General features: G+C 36.0%; 4 protein-coding genes across 4 annotated transcripts; 1 reads left to right on the forward strand and 3 right to left on the reverse strand.

The window, feature by feature from the left end:
• On the reverse strand, window positions 558-3,518 carry LOC18793646 (multiple organellar RNA editing factor 2, chloroplastic). Its single transcript, XM_007223680.2, has 4 exons — window positions 2,997-3,518; window positions 2,620-2,717; window positions 2,438-2,503; window positions 558-979 (listed from the first exon to the last, which is right to left on the reverse strand). Exons 1-4 carry the CDS (start codon window positions 3,431-3,433, stop codon window positions 837-839), a joined length of 744 nt encoding a protein of 247 aa, XP_007223742.1. The 5' UTR covers window positions 3,434-3,518; the 3' UTR covers window positions 558-836.
• LOC18790160 (thaumatin-like protein 1) lies at window positions 4,114-5,834 on the reverse strand. Its single transcript, XM_007227615.2, has 2 exons — window positions 5,353-5,834; window positions 4,114-4,896 (listed from the first exon to the last, which is right to left on the reverse strand). The coding sequence occupies exons 1-2, from the start codon at window positions 5,402-5,404 to the stop codon at window positions 4,220-4,222; spliced, it is 729 nt and encodes a 242-aa protein (XP_007227677.2). The 5' UTR covers window positions 5,405-5,834; the 3' UTR covers window positions 4,114-4,219.
• LOC18794007 (cyanate hydratase) lies at window positions 6,502-9,004 on the reverse strand. The gene is made up of 5 exons (XM_007223560.2): window positions 8,652-9,004; window positions 7,947-8,018; window positions 7,622-7,730; window positions 6,905-6,969; window positions 6,502-6,756 (listed from the first exon to the last, which is right to left on the reverse strand). The coding sequence occupies exons 1-4, from the start codon at window positions 8,918-8,920 to the stop codon at window positions 6,931-6,933; spliced, it is 489 nt and encodes a 162-aa protein (XP_007223622.1). The 5' UTR covers window positions 8,921-9,004; the 3' UTR covers window positions 6,502-6,756; window positions 6,905-6,930.
• Window positions 13,226-17,561, forward strand: LOC18790051 (protein NRT1/ PTR FAMILY 5.2). Its single transcript, XM_007221999.2, has 4 exons — window positions 13,226-13,523; window positions 14,605-14,822; window positions 15,737-16,302; window positions 16,394-17,561. Exons 1-4 carry the CDS (start codon window positions 13,400-13,402, stop codon window positions 17,265-17,267), a joined length of 1,782 nt encoding a protein of 593 aa, XP_007222061.1. The 5' UTR covers window positions 13,226-13,399; the 3' UTR covers window positions 17,268-17,561.

Genomic DNA, 17,691 nt, shown 5'->3' on the forward strand with positions numbered 1-17,691 from the left:
TACTCAAAACAAACATAAGAAATGAAATAAAGTGATATTTCCCGATTACTTTCCCAGTATTACCAAATGTGAGAAATGAATCTTCCATTCACACTCCTTGAGGAATGACATGAAAAATAATTTCCCCTCAAATTCATTCCATGAACCAAACGGGACCTAGAGGAATACAAAATGCGTTGTTGGTTTGTAAGAGCTTAGCGATTAAAGAGAAAATTGGGAGGTTTTAAAGTAGGAAATGCTAGCAAATATAGACAAATAGAGATAAAATTGAAATTTCTCACGTCTATCTATGCAATGTTTTCTTCATAATACACTGCTTATAGACCGAGTATATTTAAAATCCTTTTTTTAAGCGTATTTCAAACAAAACAATACAAACTTTTTTTGCAACAAATAATACACTGCTTATAGACCGAGTTCCATGCTCGGCAAAAACAAATTATGAATAACAAATGCTTTTGTGAAAAGAAAGTGTTCATCCCCAATCACGAGAATTTCAAATTCATTCCATTTTGCAAATGGTTTTGTGAATAACAAATATCGATTAAAAAGAAAACTGTAAAACTGGGCATGGGAGCAAAATAATAATTTATATGGGGCCAAAAGGTCTCTAGAGCACTAATATATAGTGTCAAATTGCATACATAAAACTACTAAACTTGAGTTTTGGCATTGCTCAAAGCCTTGAAGGTCCATATCCATAACAACTGAAGGGTTTGCGAACAGCAAATAATGATCATCCAATTTCGTAGTTACAACTCACAAGTTCAACTACCAAGGCAAACAACCTTTTTCTTCACCATAGATATATGTACATAGCTGGCCTTGCATTTATTTTACCGCACATTTTCCCTTCGGCGCACATATCGGGTTCTGTCATTGTATCTTGGTCTGTCCTGAGCTCTCGAGGGCTGTGGCTCCACCCTCCTCTGCCTTTCAGGCGACCTTTGAACAATTTCTCCATTCACAAATAACTCAGCTGCATTAAAGAAATTAAACAATATTTAGTTACAAGAACAAGCCTTTAGAAAATTCAAAGATAATTGAGACTAATAATAAATTTAAGACTAGACATCATTTTAAAATAGGGGTGAACATGCAATGAAGGCACACTGTTTAGTAGTAAAAGGGAACAATGCAACAATGCATATGGCACCAAATCAAACAATAACATATACTCATGACAACAATGCTTGTTGATGAACCATTAAGAGTATATGGCACCAAATCGAACAAGATTTACAACTCTGAGATGATCATACTATCAAAATCACAAATTGTTACCATATGTATCCACTCCAATGATTCTGAAACTCCACAACACCCAAGAAGCAACAGAACAGGATGGAGGGAATTATTATGAGTCCATTAGCATTCAAAGCTAGACATCACCGAAGGCTACTAGCATTGCCAAGATGGACTGGGAGTTAAAAGAAAGAAAAATTCTTGTTAAATCCAGCAAACTGTCAGCAAAGATGTCTTTCTAATGATAAAGGTCACCAAATGTATCAACTCCAATGATTCCGACACTCCACAACATACAAGAAGCAACAGAACAGGATGGAGGGAATTATTATGAGTCCATTAGCATTCAAAGCTAGACATCGCCAAAGGCTATTAGCATTGCCAAGATGGACTGGGAGTTAAGAAAAGAAAACTTCTTGTTAAATCCAGAAAACTGTCAACTGTCAGCAAAAAAATCTTTCTATTGATAAAGGTCACCAAATGTATCAACTCCAATGATTCCGAAACTCCAAAATATACAAGAAGCAACAGAACAGGATGGAGGGAGTTACTATGAGTCCATTAGCATTCAAAGCTAGACATTGCCAATTGAAGGCTATTAGCTTTGCCAAGATGGACTGGGAAGAAAGAAATATGTAAGTTAAACCGAACAAACAGTTTGGTATGGATGTCTTCTAATGTATGTTAAACCAAACAAACTGTAGGCAAGAGTAAAAATTCCTAAAATATGTTTCATCTCCCCTGATCTGCATCTCCATGAAGTATACGAAGCACAGAACAGTTAAGAGAGACATTTGATGTAAGTAAATTAGCATTCAAAGCTAAATAATGCCTCAAAGGCCTATTTAACTTCTCCAAGATGGACTGAGAATTATAAAAATAACTTTGAGGGAGCCAGAATCAATCCCTTCGCACTCTGGTTAACCCATTCTCACTGTGATGTTAAGTATCACACTGAGACAGATAAACAATGAATAAAATCTTCTAAAGCATAATACGTATGCCATTTTATCAAATAGATGGGTGAACAAAGGTGTAAAAAAACTCAAATTACTAAAACCTCAATAAGGAAATCAAATTACTTCAAGAAACTTCTTTATTCAATTGTGAGTGCAAGAGGTTTTAAATAAGAGAACATGATATCTGAAGACGCATAAGTGGTTAACCATTAAATCCTCAAAAAAAAACTTACCCCCGTAGTCTTTATATTCGGGATCAACATATGAATCCGGAAGCACAAAAAGAACACCAGGCATGCCTGAAAAGAATGAAAACAAAGAGATGTACACTCATGATCACATAAACACATATAAATAGTTTGTAGAATCACTTAGAAACAGGTAGCTAAAACATCAATGCAATTTAAAAACAGACCTTCGAGCTTATTCGAGGTCTCCTCGTCAATCTCACAACCAAAACCAAAATACCTCTCGCAGGACACATTGTAAATTTTCTTCTTCGCTTCTTCCTCGCTGTCAGATCACAACAAGCAACAAAACAACAAAAGTTTAACGCATACAAACACCCACGATGCAAAAATAAATAAATAAATAAAATTTGCTTATTCAATTACAATTACAAACACATTTAATTATAGCTACGAACAAATAATTTTTTTAAAAAAAAAACTAAGAAATTCCAACAAGTACACTACAAAAACATTTCAGATATATAAAAAAAAAATCATTTTTTTTCCGATTACATTTCCACCATTTTCCTACTAATCAAACTCGAAATCAAAGAATCATTACCTCCCAAGGATTTTAGCCAGGGTCTGAACATAGCAATCGATCATCTGCTGCTTTGTAGCACCCTCACCTCCAGGCTTGTCCATGACTATGAGCCAGTGCTCATAGTCGCATCCCGGGAAAAGCGGGGCCATTTCAGTGGGTGGACGGTCACTGAAGTTTGAACCGGAGTTAAGGGGCGAGTAAGAACCGCCGGAGCGGTTCACCCGGCAGCGGATCGGAGTGTACCGGGTGGTGGCGGTGGGTAATCGGACGGCATGCGAGAGAGGGGCCAGAGAGCGACGGCCGAGTATAAGAGATGGGACGGAGGGAGGCTGGGTGAGTCTGGATGTGGAGAAGAGACGTTTGGGTACGAGGAGAGAGATTGCGGAGTGGCGAGAGGCGGTGGTGGTGGTTGCGGCGGCGGCCATGGCAATGGCTCGGACTAGGGTTTGAACCATTTTTGGGGGAATGGGACTGTGGGAGAGGGAGAGTGAGAGTGAGGAAATCAGATGAGGGTTTAGGGTGTCGGGGGATAAGGGTATGAGGAAGTATTTATCTGTTTTTAGGAATTTTGGGTTGGGCCGCTACGGTTACTTTCTGGGCTTTGAATGATGAAGATCAAGTAATCCTTCTGCTTCTCACTAGGCCATATATGAAAGGGTTTGATTCTCACTAGCCCATATATTTTCCTGAGTAAAAAGTTAAGAGTAAGATTAACGGTCAAATCTTTCTAGTGGCATAAAGATTGAAATTATCTTGAACATGGTATGCGTTTAATTTAGTAACAACGTGATTTTGTATTGCATATATAGGTTAGGTCAGTTGGTTATGGCAGTACTGAGTTCGTCCTCTTACATCCAAGTTCAAATCCTATTTCCCATTAAATTAGATTAATTTAAAGTAATATAGACTATCGCTTATACAGAAGAACAAAAAAAAACCGTGATTTTGAAGTATTTAATCGGCATGATACTCAATAGGGACATTGTGCTCTTAGTTAGTATAACTCCTTTTGTGTGAATAATCTTCCATGAGGAAATCATTCCTCCACCTAATAACTAAAGAGTAATTTTACATGATGACATAAATTTATACTACAATAAATAATAGTGAGCACGCATTTGGTATTAAGCAACGATATTGAACAATCACCATATTTGGTAAAAAGAAATAAGCAATGATGTATTTGCCTAGTAATTTTTATTTTACAGTATTTCTTGCCACTGTAGGCACATTTAATTCTATCAAGGACAAAAAGTGATGGCATAGTTAGGTCCACCAGTACATGTGAAAGTGCTAGTTTTATCATCAAAAGCATAACTATAAGCTTGAGGGCACTGGCGCTTGAATATCTTTGAATAATCGGTAGGAGGGCATGTATCAGGGCTCCCGAATGTGCCGGTGCAACAATAATCCGGCCGGTTGAAAGCCAAACACGCACTTTTGCAGGCAATCGCACCGCCATCTGACCCTTTTATAGCCAACTCTGCCGGGCAAATACTATTGACATTAGCTGGGCAGCTTGTGGCGCTACATCCACCAGACCCTCCTTGTGGGGCTAATTCGAGAGGCACGTTGAAGCCGTCAACGAGGCTAATATCGTAGAAATCTTGCCCTCCACCCGGGGCCAGAGTTAATTCTATCAACGATGCTGGTGGGATTGCACCAGCACCATTGCACGCGACTTGACCAGAGCCGCAGTCTGCGGTGCCACAAATAAACTTTCCTGTGGCATCTGTGGAGCACTGGGTCCGGCCCCAGAAGCGGCCGGACCATGGGGAAGGGACATCCAAAGATGAAGAGGCCCCGGATGCTAACTCGAATCCGGTTGAAGATAATTGTGCACCACTCCCCGTTAGGGCTCCTGGCCAAACTGTGTAGGGGCAACGGTTTGTGAATGTGAATGTAGCTGAATTAGCCCCTGCACGTCATGGAAAATGAATAGGTTCAATGATTTTATGGTAAACATGAAAAAAGAAAAATTAATTCTAAATCAGTACAAAATAAATGTTATTAAAATAGTAAATCATATATCAAAACATGTGTTCGAATCCTCAACTTAATCATCAAAATCTTACTGTTGGTTTCAAGTCTAAACTTTATCATTTTCCTAACATAAACCGTAAATGCTTAAAAATAGGAAATTAAATCCAAACTCAAATATTCAAACATGGACATAGCCAAGTTAGCTGGAATGGATGTGCTCCCCATTCTACACCCAAGTTCGAATCTCCCCTCCCCGTAGTTTAGATTAGGGTTGTATAAAAAAAATAAAAATAAAAATCTAAACACTAGGTTATAAGCACAACATTAAATCCTAATTTCAAACACAATAACATAAACAAAAACCTAACAAAAAAACCTAATGCTTTCTTACCTGATAGGAAGACAGTGACCAAAAGAAGAGAGAGCAAAGTTTGAGATGCCATGGTTGAGTGGTCTGAAATATTGCTGCTTTGGATCTGATTTTGCCGATGATGCTTTGGGTGATTGAGAACCCAAGAGGTGGTGGGGGTTTAAATAAGGCTATAAGCCCTGAGAATTGGCTTTAATTAAAAGGAGAAAAAAAAAGAAGGAAAAAAATGGAAAATAGTGCATGCATCAAAGCTGGCATGCTTGCCCATAAATTGGTTCATTGTATTTTATATTTCTAATGGATATCATCTCCAGAAAAGGAAAATTAAGTGGGCTGCGTTGAATTTATAAAGAAATGCGTGAATTTCTTGATTTGTTTTGCTGATTAAATCCCTTACTTTGTGCTAATTACTGCCAAGTGTTACATAGGACCGGACCCCAATCTTATCTAAACTAAAAATAAAAAATAAACGAAAGAAAAATAAACTATTAATTAATGTTGATTATTTTTCCTGATAGAACTAATACGACGGGTTTTGATTTGATTTTAAAACTAAAAAAGTGTAATTTTAAACTAAATCATAGTCAGTTTAGTTTGATTCGATTTGGTCTATATGAAAACCGCATAAATCGAACCAAATCACCTATACTAATTTTTTTTTTTTTGGCACTTACTTTCTTATTGGTCTCCCACACATCGGCATCAATTTGTAATATATGTTAGTTTGCTATTTTGGTGGAATATTGAATGTTATTAGGATGTTATAAGTTTAGAAATTGGAATGGTGAATGCAACTTTATAAGTCCTCTTGAAATTGTTCAGATTGTTTTTTGAGCAACTGTTAAGTTGATGATTTTGGCTTCACAACAAGCTTACAAGAAGTAAGAAATATTTGATGTGCTTGTTTCTACATTCAAGTATAAAGTTGTGGATGACAAAAAAAAAGCAAAAAAAATGTAATGTTTCATTTCACTTGACTACTAGATTTGGAAAGTGTATAAATACAAGTTCTGTAAAATTTCATCCAAATCAGAGATCGTTTAGCCACTTGAATGTATTGTAAACATTTCCTTCGATAACATATTGTAAACATTTCCTTCGTTATCGAAAACATCGCGTTCCTATAAGTTTTATTGCTTATTCAATGTCAAAGAACTAGGAACTATCAACTATAGGGAAATGCAAAAAGTTTATTAACCAAGGGGGCAAAGTTTATTATCTTCCATGCAGAGTATGTGCTTCCGACTTTCTTACAACACCATACTATAAACTAAGCTTGCATTTAACAAAGCCAGGAAGCACTAGCAGCTACAGAGCAATACAAGGAGTGTATTGATAAAAGGGGCATAAGTTTACAAGTTACAACACCTGCCTGAGAATGAGGTAAATTATTTCCATCGCAGCCTTGAATATGTGCGCCAATTTCTGTCCATAAACATTGAAGATTTTGAGCATAATTAAATAAAGGATCATACATCATGTCAACTGAATAAGATTTTGTTTAGAAAACAGCCAGGAAGCACCAACAACTATATGGAAATGCAAGGAGTTTACTGATAAAAGTTTACATCACCTGCTGAAGCATGAGGCTGTACTTTATCATTCCAAATGCAGCCTTGAAACCATGTGCTCTGACTTCTGTCAATGGAAATGAAACATTGTAAGCACAATTAAAGAAAAATATAGTAAGGGATGTTAACTGAATATATGTCGTGGCTCAGACCGATAGACATAAAGTATGCAGTATTTCTAAGGGCCAGGAGATATATAGGTAAATAATTTTCAGGTTCTTCAACTGTCAGCCTAGAATCTCAGTGACTCGGCCTAGAAAGTATACATGCATTTCACAAGCCAAAAATATAATAAACATTTTAAACAGGCCCAGCCTTGTCAGCAGGCCTTGAATTTTCCCAAATTGAACAAATGAAGAAGGTTAGTATTATCATCTAATCATAGTCCTAGTTCTAAGGTTAATGCTTTACCATTCTAATTTCTCTGTCACCGTATGGGAAAAAGAACAAGAAAAAAAAAAGCAATATGTCACATGAGCAGTATATTTTGCCAACTGAGATGTGTCAAACTTGCACGCATTAGTTTGATGTTGCTCGTTGTTGCATCTCAAGATTAGAGCTGAGCATTTTCAACTAGGAAAAACTATAACAAAATTGAATTTCTAAGTCTGCTGCTGCAATAAATTACTAATTCACAACAATTTTTCGCTTAACTTTCTATTTTTCAATTTTAATTTTCTGCAAGTTACTATCAGAATAAGGCAGCAGTAGCAACTGACCTGCTCAGAATGAGGCAAATATTTCCCATCAAATATTAGGGCTACCCGGTCCTTGCCATCCACACCTTTAACTTTGTCGACTGAACAGTAGAAATCTATAGCTGACATACTATACATAAAACAAGAATGATCAGTTAAAGAAACAAAAAAGCAAAATAGATTTTTATAGCCAGGTATATTGGTTAAAACATGTCACATACAAATTTCACAACAGTTTTTGCAACAACCAACTCAGCAAATTTCATCAATAACTAGTATGTCAAAAACTTTATTGTAATTCTATAGCATTGTGAATCAAGACACAAAGACACAAAATGAAACTTACATGCCATCACCAAATTCCTCGTTGATAATCTCCTTGATGCTTTCACCAAAATGCATAACTGCTTCATTCAACCTACAGAATTGAAAATCAGCAAATGGAAGGCATACCAGCTAGAAGGATAATTCATAACTATGAGGAAAGAGTAAGCTCCTTCGACCTATTCTTAACATCAAGATCTTTGTAAAATATGAAGGTAATGAATGTGACTATCATGGCGGGTGTTGCATATTACACCTTCCAAGGAACAATATCAGCTTTGCACTGAATTTCAATATCATCATTGTTTCAAATATTTTATCAATATTTTCATTATTACACATCTCTTACATTCCAATTGGATTCATGATACCGTGGGACTCAAACTATTTGAGACAGTCAGGAAAAGAAATGCTGGAAAAAAGTTGGGTTCCATAGTATCTTCTTTTAGCCTCAATCACATCCATTTTAACACAAGAAAACATGATCCACTTCACCATCAATATACCAATATCAATATGATAACCCATATAATCCACAGAGACCTTCATCATAGTCTTTAAGTCTTAAGTCAATGATTACAAACAATTAACAACATGGTTTATATATTATATATGTATAAGCCATCCAAACTGCTTTTCATCACTCCCAAACAAAAACCCATTTGATTATCAGAAGTTGGAACCTAAACTCATGACAAATTAAAGGACACAAATTGAGATGACCCACCTGTAAATAGTGGGATCTTGGATCAAATTAGGGTCATAGGACCTCAAGGGTGGAATCATCATCTCCTTAATGAGCTCTTGGGGCAGGCCGGGAAGGGCAGCCTGCAACTTAGGGGCAGTTTCAGGCTTGAGCTGAGCTTGGCGCCTCAGAAGCTGAGCAACATACACGTTGGTGAGGCCTATCTCCTTCGCTAGCTGACTATAGGACTTGCCAGACTCGCGCTTCAGAGACTGAAGCTGATGGGTTATGATTGCTTTGTTCTCTGCCATTTCAGTTTTCTTTCACTCTCCATGTCCCTGTGTGCTTTTATAGACACATACGCACGGTCACTGTTGGAGCTTTACACATTTTTAAGAGGAAAGCCCAACGATGTTGGGTTGGGTTGGGTTGGGTTTCTTTGGATAAGTTCTGCTTTACATGATTTCTTTGGATAAGTTTTGGCGGCTAACCTTTATATAATTTCTTCACTAACTCTTGAAAGAGGTTTTAAATTCGAATTCTTTTTTTTTTTTTTATACTTTTTTTATATGCTTTTATATAATTTTTTTTGGTTGCAATTCAACCAATTTGAATAGTGTTAAGCGAGTTTAAGTGAGAATAATTTTAAGTAAGCAATCTTTAAGACGAAAAAAAAATTACGAAACTTCGCTTTAATGATGAAAAAGTGGAATTATGTTCATCTCAAGTGAATTCCATTCTTTATTTTAGGACATTTCCTATTGAGAGGGGCGATAGTATATTAAACTCACATACACTACACGGATGCTAAGACTCGAACCCAGAATTGCTTCAAACCACATAATGGGTCCTTTGCAAGTGAATTCCATTCATTGAAAATGCATCATGTAATCAACATCCAGAAAAATAAAAAAAAATGAAGAATTCAACAAATTGAATAAAATTCTAATGTCCTTAAAAAAAAGGCTAAGTTTTTTGTTTTAAAACATTCCTAACTTTTTTATTTAGGGTTCAAAAAGTCATAGTAAGTGAAACATATTAGCAAATTAGCAAGAAGATTATTCAAGATTCAAGCAATAGCATACTAGGAATGGCCACATATATTTTAATTGCCTCTTTTAGCCAGGTCACTTTCTCTAGGATTACCTTGCAAAAGAAGGAACAAATTTACTTCCTTTATAACGGGAACCTAGAGAATCAAATCATATGTGCACCTTCTTAACACCAAAAAAGCTACGCTCTTAATCACTCTTTCGTTGTGTCTTTGAGTGGTTGGAACTTGGCTGGGCTATATCCATGGCTGTCATTAAGGCCACAATGGTTCTTTTCTTCTTGATTGGACTTGTTTTTTCTCAAGATTGTGCACCTACAGGGTCGTCTGCAAAGAATCTCCCTACTTCTGTCGTTGACATGCCTCGTGGTGAGTTCTTTTTCTGAACCTCGTTGTACAAAGGATTTTCTTTTTGTTACTTCAATGCTTTTGAGAGATTGAGAATTAACGGATATAATGTATACATATATATTGTTCCAGGAACTTAACCCTATAGCCTCGTTTGATGGCTTGGCCTAAACTCGATTCAAATCGAGTATGAGTCATCTCGCCCCTTTAGATGAGAATTCTAAACTCCATTGGATTGTTGTCCAATTAATACGTTCAGTCTCGGCATTTATAAGTTCACCAAACATCAGTTATGACATTAATTCAACTAAATTGAAATAGTCGAGCCACCGAACGAGGTTTATATATATGCATAAACTACTGTACTTCCTGGCTACATGATTACTATGTGCTTTATTTTTGGCTAGCTTCTAATTGATCCTTAAAAAATACCCGGCATAATGATTTATTAAGTTAAACTGATTTCTATATACTTTCTTTCATATGATATCAAATTATATGAACACTGAATATTCCTAACTTCAAAGTGACTAATTATATTAACGTACGGTTTAAACACGTGCAGATCTACATCCATGCAGCCCCACAGATCATCGCATAATGCAAGAAACTGAGCAAGATTTTATGTCAAGCATCAATGAAAACCACTCTGGGTCGGATGATGAGATCAAGGTCACAACCAAACTATCAAAATCAAAATCAAAATCAAAATCAAAATCAAGGCCGAGGCCAGTCAAAGCTTCACCTGCCCCTGACACTTCTGGTGCTCCAAAAATAGGATCTATGGAAAAAAATGTTCTTCTCATCGTTGCCATTTTTCTTCTTCTAACAGTTGCTGGTCCTTTTATTGCGTTGGTCATGCTTGGCATTATTCCATTCTTGTTGTATATGGCGACACGATGACCATGACGGGTGAGGAAATAGCGAGCTGTAGGCCTAAGATGATCTGCTTTGTATATCAACCTGTTTTCTTCCTTTGTTAATTAACCATATCTTATTGAAATTGTTTACTTCAAAAGTGTTTTATTATTATTATTATTATTAAGAGAGAGGGTGATTCGAACTTGATAAACTTCTTTCAACATGAGTGACATATATTTAGTGAAGTTGATATGTCACTAGATCAAGAGTTAGGTGGTATGATTGGAAAGTCGCTTAAAGTTATTAGCAAAATAATAAAAGCTATTAAAATTGTTATATTATGAATATCGCATCTAGTTTTTTCTCCATATGTAATAAATCAATTACCAAAGGCTCAGACATCACTTATGCACATCTAATTAATACTAGAGGGATAAAAGTAAGGATCCGGATCCTCTTGTATGATTTTCTCTGTCAGATTTGCTTGATTTTCATTCTCCACATGTCACCTTATTAAAATTTAATATAAAGGACTTGACACATCACCTTTAAAATAAAAACTCAATTTATTGCTAGGGAGATTTTGAAAAAGGCCAAAGGAGAGAGAAATTTTTTAAAAGAAGCCAAAATGGACAAAATTGCCCTTATTTATTTTTGGATTTTCTTAGAAATACTTTACATTTGCATGTCTTTGATTTGAAAGTTGAGAGGTTTTTCTGTCTTTTTTTAAAAAGCTTTGGCTTTTTTCAAAAGTGAAAGTTTTTTTATGACTAAAACCTAAATTTACTTTATTTTATTGGCTAAATGATAACGTGTCAAGTTTAAATCCTTTAAATTAAATTTTAATGAGATCACATATGGAGAACGAAAGTCAAACAGATCATGTCCAAAAATAAATCCCAAACTACAATATCAGTTATCCAATTTATTGGATTATATAGATATATACTGATCCTCTGCACTCGTTGAAGATTCTATTGAGTTTTTAGTAATTGAAATATCACTATATATAATATTATCTGTCGCATTATTTGATTATATCTAGAATTTATATTTTTCAGTCTCTATTTGAATGATTATAATTTATACACGCAAACCATTCATCTAGATCATGGCCCAAGTCGACAAAATTACGTACTTGGATATTTTGGCATTGTATATTGTTGGCCCTACTGGACAAACTAATACTGCCAAACAAAGTTTATTCAATGTATATGGACTAGGAAACTTCTGATCAACTATCGTTTAATTTAAACCCATGGTTGGGTGCAACCTAAGATAGATTCCTTATTCATAACCCAAAAAAGAAGAAGATAGATTCCTTATTTAACAAAAGAAATAACCATATATTACTATTGGCGCTTTTGCACAATTCAACTTAAACCGTCTATCATGTATGTCTTTTTCAACGATCATCTTCTCGCAAAGTATCGTGAGGTTTGAAGATATGTATTTACATATTTTGGGAAAAAAAAATGTTATATTTCTATTTAGATCGGTGCACTAGATGCTAGGTTATATTTTATGAGTTATTGACTTATTGAGGTTTGATAAGAGTTTAAATTAGGTTATACCTTGCGGCTCAAAATCTTGTGAATTAAGAAAAAATTTGAAGCCAATTAAAGCCTATTTATTTCCTTTTGTGTGAACCATTGCTTGATAGTCAAGTCGAGCCTTGGTGATGAGTAGAGACAACCCTATATAAGTGCTTTCATCTGACACATTCTCTAACCTTAATCTCATCATAAAGAGAGAACTAAAACCTTTTCTAAGAGAGAGAGAGTAGAAATCTTAAGCAGTTCGTGTCTTCTTGTTTATGTTGCTGCCGCCGCTACTGTCGCTGAATGAGTTCAGAGGTTGTGTATTCCAGAAAATGGTGTCAGGTATGTTTATATGTATTTTAATTTCGTGTGAAAGATTATGGATGCAAACAGAATCTAACCCAAAAAAAAAAAAAAGCTTGCTGAGAGCTAAGATTTTTGGGGTAGACATTGCATAAAAAGGAAGAAGAAGAAAAAAAATAGAATAAATTGCTAGAGGACGTTAAGTTTCTCGTTAATCCAATTAGGGCATTTTATTTCTTTTTTAAGGATGATTTATTAACTTTAAATTTTTAAAATTAAATTTTAATGAAATAGAGTGTGAATAACAAAAGGTCAAGCGGGCAGAAAAATAAAAGCAGATGGTCAAAAAAGTAAGAAGGGTATAATAAGATTTTTATATATATAACAACTGACAGAGAGTGTGTCTTTTTAATAATATAAACAATAAAAAAGTCAATCATAACTTTTAACTCTTGTATGGATAACGAAAGTCCCCATTATTGAAGCAACATGATATAAAGAAAACTTGTGTATTGGCATTTTTTAAAAAGAAAAAATACGTTTGTATATGTTTGTACAGATACGTTTGCCGAATGAAAAAGCATTCAATCGAGGTCTATAAAAAGGCCATTGGCTTTGGCTAGTGAAGTGGGAAGACCAAGTTCAATAAATTACAGAGAGCTAATTAGAGCTGCAGAAAGAAAGGCATGGCAGCTGAAGAAGGAGGACAAAGGGTCGATCAGTACACACAAGATGGGACTGTGGATCTTAAAGGAAACCCTGTGCTTCGATCCAAGAGAGGTGGATGGACTGCTTGCTCCTTTGTTGTTGGTACGTATCTCTCTCTCTCTCTCTCTCTCTCTCTCTCTCTCTCTCTCTCTGAGTTTATTGCTCTGGGAAGTTGTTAATTTGACCAGATTATAATTGGTCTGATTTCTGAGCCAAGCAACTCATTTGTGATGAGAAGTTTTATTGGTTCTGTGTCTGAAAATTTGCATGAGGAAGATATTAAGCAGTCAGTGGATGATGAAATTGCATGAACATTCACTGATTTGCTTAATTAATTACCAGCTTATATATTATTGTGCGTTAATTGTGATTGGTTGACTGATCTGGCTCATGAGTGAATGAGGGTGTATAAACCCACTCTCACAACCCACACCACACTAGCTATCTCACTACCTACTTAGAGCATCCACAATTTATTTCCCCATTCCTCCCGCACCACACCTATCTCACTACCTAACCCAACACATATAGTTGGCTGGCTAGCATTGCTTGCATTTACACTGCTGTACTCTCTCTCTCTCTCTCTCTCTCTCTCTCTCTCTCTCTCTCCCCTAAGCAAACAAAAACAAACAAATAGCATTGCACCAGCTTCCATACAAGTCATAGGTCAGTCACATGATGAAACAGATTCCCATTTCTATATTTGCACTTCTTCTTTTTGTCCCCTTGGGGTTCTTAAAAAAGTGTAGACTAACCTTACTACAAGTTAAACCTACAATTGTTTAAAATGAAATGTGTAAGTAATCAATCTTAGCCACCCAATGAAACAGATAAATATCTTTAATATTGCTTTGATTATTTTAAGAAAATAATATATTTCAAAAAACAATAGTTGCTTTAGATATTTATTTTGTCTCTAGCTTTCTACAACATCCATGCACACACATCGATCAATTTAAAAGTAACACGGAAGAAATCAACCCTTTGTAGATAAATTTAAAAATAATACACTGAAAATTTCAAGGAATGTTAGTGTAAATAATTTTAATATATATGACATTCACATGTGACAGATTAGCTCAAATCTTCAATGTCCACATATATCCATATGGCCAACTTGGACTTTAAATGCATGCAATTTCTTCCCCCCAGTTGATTTTCTTTGACTTGTATTGTATTGCAGTGTATGAGGTGTTTGAACGCATGGCATATTATGGAATATCGTCGAATTTGGTCTTGTATTTGACCAAAAAGCTTCACCAAGGGACTGTGACTTCTGCGAATAATGTGACCAATTGGGTTGGCACCATTTGGATCACTCCTATTTTGGGAGCATATGTGGCCGATGCTCATCTGGGTCGTTATTGGACATTTCTCATTGCATCCATTATCTATCTATCGGTAAGTCGTTCAAACCACTCATGCACTTGTGACTGGTCTAAAGTCAACATATTTGTTTGCGCCGTCCATTTCTACCATGATTTCAAACCTAAATGTGTCGTTATTAACACGAATAAAGAATTGAACTCGAGTACGAAAAGAGAAGCACGTAGTCTAATTGGACTAATTGCCTGCTACACGATTATCTGATGACAGAATATTTTATATGTACTTGTTTGATAATCATTTTAACTATAATTACGTACATAAATACAAATCATCTATTTTTTAAGTTTACATTCATAAATCATCTTTACAAAAAAATTAGACAAATCGGAAACCATATCGACATCCAATTATATCATACAAAATCAATAAGCACGGTACTTCAAGAAAATACTAAAATTTCAATAACACAATTCAAGTGGTCAAACTATATATAATTATTGAAACTTCAATAATATTGCTTTGATTGGATTGGTGCACGAAAGTTCATTGACTTGGAAAATCTGTGTTTTTAAGACAGTAGTAGGAAGACATCGTTGTCATCTAGACTCTGTCTGATGTCACAACTGGGCGACTAGTTTGAATTTTTCTGGCCGGCGCCGGTCATATATATATTTTAGTTATACGTCTTTTTCTACGTCTATACATTTTCGTCTTAGCCTTACAGAGTATACAGAGCTGGATTTCTTGTATATTTCTCTTGATTCAACTATACAGGTCCACATTAATCAACCCATGCATGTGGATATGGTCCAAAACATTTTATTCTAAGCTAGGAGACATATGTATGAGGAGGGGCATGATGATGTCAAGATTGGGTCGAGAAAAATACAAGAATGACAAATTAATTAATTAATTATTTGATGGGGTTTAATTAATTATCTAATCTCATAATTTGTTTTTTTTTTTCATTTATAATTAATTTGCAGGGAATGTCTGTATTAACCCTTGCAGTTTCACTTCCTTCTTTGAAACCACCTCCCTGCCGAGATCCCCATGTCGAAAACTGCAAGAAGGCCTCCCCATTACATCTAGCTGTGTTCTATGGTGCCCTCTACACTCTGGCCATTGGAACAGGTGGAACAAAACCCAACATATCAACCATTGGAGCAGACCAGTTTGATGATTTTGATCCCAAAGAGAAGAACCAGAAACTCTCCTTTTTCAACTGGTGGATGTTCAGCATCTTCTTTGGCACACTCTTTGCCAACACAGTTCTTGTCTACATACAAGACAATGTGGGCTGGACCTTGGGATATGGCCTTCCAACTCTTGGCCTTCTTATATCTGTTATAATCTTCTTGGCTGGCACACCATTTTACAGGCACAAGGTGCCTACTGGCAGCCCCTTCACAAGGATGGCTAAGGTCATAGTTGCTGCAGTGAGGAAATGGACTGTGACTTTGCCTAGCGACCCTAAGGAGCTCCATGAGCTTAACTTGGAGGATTATACAAAAAAAGGAAAATTCAGAATTGATTCCACACCAACCTTAAGGTTTGTAAATATACATTCATTGACTTAGGCTTTTTATTTTATTTTTAGGTAACTCTGTTCTGAAAATTTGGTGATGTGTATATTCATGCAGGTTCCTCAACAAAGCTGCTGTGAAAACAGGCTCAAACAGTCCGTGGAAGCTATGCGCAGTAACCCAAGTAGAGGAGACCAAGCAAATGATACGAATGGTCCCAATCTTGGTAGCCACATTTGTACCAAGCATTATGATTGCACAAGTAAATACCTTGTTTGTAAAGCAAGGCACCACCCTTGATCGAGCTGTCGGGAGCTTCAAAATCCCCCCTGCAAGTTTATCTGGATTTGTGACCCTCTCCATGCTTGTCAGTGTCGTGCTCTATGACCGGTTCTTCGTCAAGATCATGCAAAAGTTGACAAAAAATCCTAGAGGAATCACTCTCCTTCAAAGAATGACAATTGGAATGCTTTTCCACATTATAATTATGGTCATTGCATCTCTAACTGAGAGGTATAGGCTTAATCTTGCAAAGGAACATGGCGTAGTCGAAAATGGAGGACAAGTTCCCATAACCATATTGATTTTACTTCCCCAATTTGTGCTCATGGGAACAGCTGATGCTTTTCTAGAGGTTGCCAAAATTGAGTTCTTCTATGACCAGGCACCTGAAAGTATGAAGAGTCTTGGGACTTCTTATTCCATGACCACTTTGGGGATGGGAAACTTTCTTAGCAGCTTCCTTCTTTCAACAGTTTCACACATCACCAAGAAGCATGGTCACAAAGGATGGATTCTGAACAACCTAAATGCTTCTCATCTTGACTACTACTATGCATTTTTTGCCGTACTAAACGCCTTGAACTTCATTTTCTTCTTGGTTATGACTAAGATGTATGTGTACAAGGCTGAAATTTCGGATTCGATAAAAGTACTCACAGAAGAATTGAGGGAGACAACCTACAAGCCATCTAACAAAGAAGAATCATAGACATAGCTAAAATAAGCAACCTATGCCGCAGAAATTGAAGATGAAACTGAAATTGTTGACAGTCCCCAGCTCAGTTTGTTAAAAAGGCCTTTAACAGAGCTTGTAGATAGGAATGGTGGATCATGGTAGTGTGTGTAAGGGAGGCGGAAAAATATAAAGCTGTGAATGCTTGCTAGTATTTGCCGGTAAGTACATCATTAGAAGTTGAAATATATATATAGTACTTCCAGTTCTCAAATGAAGGATGTGTTCATGAATATCTTAGAATATCTGAATAGAAACAATTTCTTGAAACTCTTGTCAATAACTTTAATAATGGTGGTAGGACAAATATATTCAGAGTTCAATTTGTTTTGTAAACTTGGATGAAGGATAAGAAAAATGACCTTCACAAACTCCATTTGCCCAATGCCTACAAATAATG

Source organism: Prunus persica, chromosome G1, assembly GCF_000346465.2.
Source record: "Prunus persica cultivar Lovell chromosome G1, Prunus_persica_NCBIv2, whole genome shotgun sequence".
Lineage (NCBI taxonomy): Eukaryota > Viridiplantae > Streptophyta > Magnoliopsida > Rosales > Rosaceae > Prunus > Prunus persica.